The 5,830-nt window shown below is 38.7% G+C and overlaps 1 protein-coding gene across 1 annotated transcript; it reads right to left on the minus strand.

Moving 5' to 3' along the window:
* Positions 1 to 450: 450 nt before the first annotated feature.
* Positions 451 to 2,099, minus strand: LOC127131705 (uncharacterized). The gene is made up of 2 exons (XM_051060621.1): positions 1,728 to 2,099; positions 451 to 1,599 (listed from the first exon to the last, which is right to left on the minus strand). The coding sequence occupies exons 1-2, from the start codon at positions 2,097 to 2,099 to the stop codon at positions 451 to 453; spliced, it is 1,521 nt and encodes a 506-aa protein (XP_050916578.1).
* Positions 2,100 to 5,830: the final 3,731 nt, after the last annotated feature.

Here is a 5,830-nt window from a genome sequence, read left to right on the forward strand (position 1 = left end):
AATCAAGAACTTCAGCCTTTGGTGCAACATAGAGGTGACTGCCCCAGCGGCATGAGTCCATGGCCTGCCCAACAAACAACTGTAAGCTGGGTTGATATCAATGACTTGGAAGGTAATGCTGAACTGGTGAGGCCTAACACATATGGGCAAATCAAATTCCCCAATAACTTGTCTTCGGGAACCATCAAAAGCTCGGACAATCAGTGCGATGGTCCTCATCTTGGGCCCTTTAAACTGTAATTGACTTAATATAGATTTTGGCAATACATTAAGCGAAGAACCAGTGTCAATGAGGACTCGAGATAGAAGAGAGTTTGTACACATGACCGAAATGTGTAGTGATTTATTATGGGCATTTCCCTCAGGAGGTAGTTCTGCTTCATTAAATCCTAAATACCTAATGGCAGTGATATTAGCAACCACGTCGTCAAACTTATCGACCGTGATATCTTACATCACATGAGCGACATTCAGACCTTTCAGCAATGCTTTACGGTGAACCTCAGAACTCAACAGCAAAGACAAAATGGATATTTTGGAGGGAGTCTGGTTCAACTGGTCGACGATCTCGAAGTCACTCTTCTTGATCAATTTGAGGAATTCCTGGCTTTCCTCAAAAGTGATGCTCTTCTTGTGATCTTCAACTTTCTCATTCTCAACCATCGGCCCTTTACCTTTAGACACTTCTGATTCTGCAGATTTGTTATCAATAACATTCGTCGGCACTAGAACAATTGTCATGTTCGGAGTGGCAGGTACAGTTGCCCTTGCCTGCGGAGTTGGAGTAGGAATGACCTTCTCCTTATGCGGGATAACTGTGGGTGATGGAGACACTCTAGGAGTGTATTTTGGAGCGAATACACGGCCACTGCGAGTCATGCCTCCCGCTCCAACGATGTTGATGATTTCAATGTCAGGAATACGAATTTCTTTTCCTCCCAAATATGTTGTCGTTTCATAATTCCAAGGCACTGCCTTGGTATTCTTATATGGAAACAGACTGGGAACACGAAAACGAATTGGTTGAATCCTCTTGGGAGGAGCTTTAACCTTCTTCTTCCTATACATAATGATAGTTGGTTCGATTATTGCAACTTCCTCTACTGCCTTGGACTTGGAGAATTGTATCAAACCCTGATCCATTAGCTCTTGCATACAACCTTTTAACTCATCGCAATTGTCTAGGTCATACTCACATACTGCACAATCATCATGTATAATTGTTAGAAACCAAAACTGATCAAGTTTCTTCAATACAACTAACAGCGGAGTCTTTACATCATCGACTCTCAGTACGGACTCAGTTGTTTCCTCTTCGACTACGGCCTTGACTTCTGAACTACCATGATTGGGCAGGGGATTCATATTCACATTGGGTTTTTCCTCAGAGAAGGACAGGATCTCCTGATTAATGAAATCTTGGACCTTATATTTGAGGGTCCAACAGTCCTCTGTAGAATGCCCTATAAATTTGGCGTGGTAAGCACACGAAGGATTAGGATCATGCTTAGGGTGGAACGGAGGAGAGGCTGCAGGTATTTCCTTCTGTACGATAGCGCCTACGTGGATCAAATATGGCATCAGTTCTGCATACGGTACCTGAATCTTATCAATTTGGGGACGATTACAAAAACTGTTTATGTTATTCTGACCTCGACCTTGTCCTTTGTTATCACGATTGTACTGTTGGTTCTGATTTCTCTGAGTAGGTGCTAATTTTTTATTACCTTTCTGCGGTTGATATTGACATTGTGGTTGTTGATACTGAGTTGCAGCGACATACGAATATGGATAGTACGACATAGGGGCCATCGGAAACTGATATTGGGGTGGGCATTTGCCGTCACAACATTTGCCTCCCCCTCTTTCTTCTTTGCGAAGCCCCCATGCGACCTCTTGTTCGTTGTTTGTAGAGCGGTTGTATCTGTGATCTTTCCTGATTTCCGCCCATTATCTACATGTTCACCAATAGTTACCATATCTACGAAGTTTGTATACGAACTTCCAATCATCTTCTCATAATACATCCCTTGGAGCGTACCCATGAAGATATCCACAAGTTCATCATCTGATAATGCTGGTCGGACCTTGGACGCCATCTCGCGCCAACATTGAGCATACTCCTTAAAGGTTTCATTAGATCTCTGTGCTTGGTTCTGTAACTAAATCCTCGTCAGAGCCATGTCAAGATTATACTTATACTGTTTCAAAAAAGTCTCACATAGGTCCCTCCATGACCGGGTCTTAGTACGTTCCAAACTCATATCCCAGTCTAGAGAAGCTTGATCGCGACTTTATGAGTCTATTGGGGTATTAACTGCAAGTGCACAGTTCTATCGCGTAGTTTTAAAAGATATCGATCCCACACGGACTTATGAATCGATATACCGTTTTTCTAAGGTTACTTCGTAAAGCTAAGGCAGATGATACTTTGATGATTAGGGGGAAAAGTAAAACTAATATAAGATCTAGATTAAATATAAAATATAGCGGATATCGGTATGTAGTTCGTCGTAATTAGGGAATCAAATCTTCGTTGGTTTCGTAGTTTTAAAATAAATCTTTTCAGTAGACACTATTAATTTAAAAGCCTTTTCTCAAACTCTCGCTCTGTTGAATAGACTATGACTTTATATTAACATGCGCTGTCACTAATTAGTTAAGTCCAAAATCACTTTTTGAAAATAATAGAATCTATAGAAACTCTTTTTAAGAAAATACTAACCATTTAAACACCCTTGTCTCAAACTCTCGCTCTGTTGACTTAGATTATATAATTAAACTTAAATGCTTAACTCTCGTCCTCACATTTAACCTTTAAAAATACTTTTTGAAAATGATTAGAATTTAATTAATTCTAAAAATTGCTTTCGCCCTGATTTAAAATTAATGTCCAATTTACACTGTCCAGTTAAAAGCTCAAACTTTCGTTCTATTGATTTTAACTTCTTTATGTCTTTTACTCTCGTACAAAAACTTTGGTGTTAATTCTGTAAATTTAGACCATAAAAAGAGTGATTGTATTTTTAAATAAATTTAAACCAACTTAGTTTTGATTCCTTCATTCCGCTTACTTTACATACCGATATCTAAGTTTATTTAGCCAGACATGATAAATAAGCCTAAACAATAATTATGCTTACATACAGCCATATCAGACAGACAATATAAATAAATAACAGTGCAGAGCATATATAAATTAAAACAATAAATTAAAGAACCTGTAAAATTAATAGAAATCTTGATTGTTCTCTAACTTCGATGTTTGAACACTCCACCACAAGCCGGTTGGATTTGTTCTTGCAATCTTCAATCGGACAGGAAAATAAAAGCGAAGGAATAAAATACTATGATTTAACGTAAGGTTAGACCCAGTAAAAATTACACAATAGTTTCCGGTGTAGAAACTATTGTGAGAAAATTAATTGAATGCTTGAAAGATTGACTGGAAAAGAAAAGAAATAAAAATTGCTAGGAAAGTAAAGTGCTGAAAGAATTAAAAAGGCAGTAAAATAAATGCAGTGCCGAAAACTGGAAAATTGAGATAGACCGAGAGCCGCAGGGTTGGATTCTTGGCTCTATTTATATTACTCCAATTTGTAACCGTTTCCCACAAATTCCTTCAGTAAGTAACCTTCACGCTTCAACGAGTCAAGCGGAAGAATAGGCTCAACGTGCCTCTGTTGCGCGTCAAAAGCCAAAAATATAGGAGTGGAGTGTGACGTTCGTCACACCATGTGTTACGCTCGTAACACAAGGTAGCAGGGCGTGACGCTCGTCACACCATGCGTGGCGCTCGTCACAACTTAGCGCTTAGGCAATTTTGGGCTGGGCTTTAGTGGAATTGTTTCTCATACTTTTTGCACCTCCTTTTCTTTGTTTTTCACGTATGCTTCAAATAATGTTGCCTGAAATAAATAGAAGGAAAATACCAAGTAATATCGAATAAAATGAAATAAATCGAATCAAATACTAATATAATTTAATTAAATCGAGTCCAAAAATGTGATATTATTTCATGTTATCAAACTCCCCCATACTTAGATCTTTGCTTGTCTTCAAGCAATATACAGTATAGAAATCAGTTTAAAGTATTAGCCAGATGAAATTTCCAAACACACATCAAGTCGTAATAGGTTGCAAGTAAATCTCGTTTAGAAATAACCTGAGCTTAATCTTAACATCAACAACTACCGTTACAACCTCAGACAACCTCACCTTATGCAAACCAGATCGAGTCACGCTATTATAGCCAGCCTAGTTCTTTTACTCTTATTTCACCCATTTTCATTCTAGCGAAATCACATTAAGCCCTTTATCTTTTCGCGCACATAGTGGAGTAACCGGTTAGCGATTCTGATTCCCTTTTTAGCTTGAAGTTTTGGTACATAAGTTGGATAACTTCTTTATTTAGTCCATTGCAAATTGCGGGGGATCGGACCGTAGTCCGCCCTACCAAGTTCAGCACCAGACACCGCTGAACCAACTCATAATGGATCGTTCATACAATGTTTTTGTAGGGTCCGTAACCTTTGGATTAAATGATCGGGTAAGGATCACCTAACTTAATTAGTGCATTTCCTGATTTTCTTTTCTTTTTCTAATATATTGTCTTGGGAATCATTCACTTATATTCATCGGCTCTCCACGTAGTTTGCTACTAGGATGGTGCCGACTTCTCGTATAAACTACTCGGGGTTACTATAAAACTAAAAGTTCAAGGGATTGGTATAATAGGTACTTAGCCTGATCTAACATGTTTAGGTTTTTAGAGTGTTGGGGCGGTAATGATTTTTTTCTAAATTTTTCTCAAGTTTGATAAAATAAGCAACCTTTGTACTTATTGAGTGTGTTGAATTTTTATTATGGCTCAAGAAAGTTGAGGGGAATAGATAATAAAAAATTTTCACACTAGGGACTCAACTTATAATATATATTATAAAAAAAATTTATTTTTATTTTTTTAAAATTAAATATTGATAACAGAAAGGGAAATAACAATGAAAAGGGAAATACATACTTGAAAGATGAATGTTGAAAGAGAGATAACTGAAACAACGTTTTCCCCCCCACACTTAAATGAAACATTGTCCCCAATGTTTTAAAGAAAACAAAAGAAATAGGAAAAGAAAAAGGGAAACCCAAAGTCAATGCTGCCTTCCGCCTCTTGTTCTTGGACCCAGTGATCTTTGACGTACGTCTAGGTCGTCAAACCTATTGAGCAAGTCAGTGAACCGCTGGTCGGTTATTGCATTCCTCGCTTCCTGTTGTTGTTGCATCTGGCGCATCATTTGCATTACTTCGAGATTCTGCGCCTGCATAACATCAATAGCATCCATGATGTCATCAGTAGTTGCTGGCCTTCTTCTTCGACGACGTCGGGAGGATGGACCAGTTGCATTATCGGAAGGGTTGAGCGGGGCTGATTGTTGTTTAGGACCTTGATCACCTTGCTCCATTTCCTCAAACTCGTCCTGAGGCGGGTTTGCTTGTGTAGGCTCGGTAGATTCGGGAGCATTTAGATCCTAGATGAAGCGGTTGGGATTTGTGACATCTGTAAGGGCAATGTTGGGCAGAACAATGCTTGGGACTTCTTGGTTATTCACCATAAGATAATACCTTCCGCCTACCCTATTTTTGATTAAGCGGCTGGAGCGACAATAGCTTATATCCATAAATAGGGGTGGCAGAGATTGCAAATTTTGAAGGCGGTCCCCTAGATTCAAACAAGGGCTACGGTGGTGATTATGTTGGTGTAAGCCCTAGAGGCCAATACTTTTTGGTACTTGTATCGAATTATTTAAAGGCATTTTCTTTATTATGGTTGATT

Source organism: Lathyrus oleraceus, chromosome 3, assembly GCF_024323335.1.
Source record: "Lathyrus oleraceus cultivar Zhongwan6 chromosome 3, CAAS_Psat_ZW6_1.0, whole genome shotgun sequence".
NCBI classification, from domain to species: Eukaryota; Viridiplantae; Streptophyta; class Magnoliopsida; order Fabales; family Fabaceae; genus Lathyrus; species Lathyrus oleraceus.

Excerpts from the sequence above, each read along its gene's own strand:
- LOC127131705 (XM_051060621.1), bottom strand. The coding sequence starts at position 2,099 with ATGGCGTCCAAGGTCCGACCAGCATTATCAGATGATGAACTTGTGGAT. Across the intron at positions 1,600-1,727 it reads TCAATATCAACCGCAGAAAG|GTACCGTATGCAGAACTGAT; the intron begins GTAATAAAAAAT and ends GATAAGATTCAG.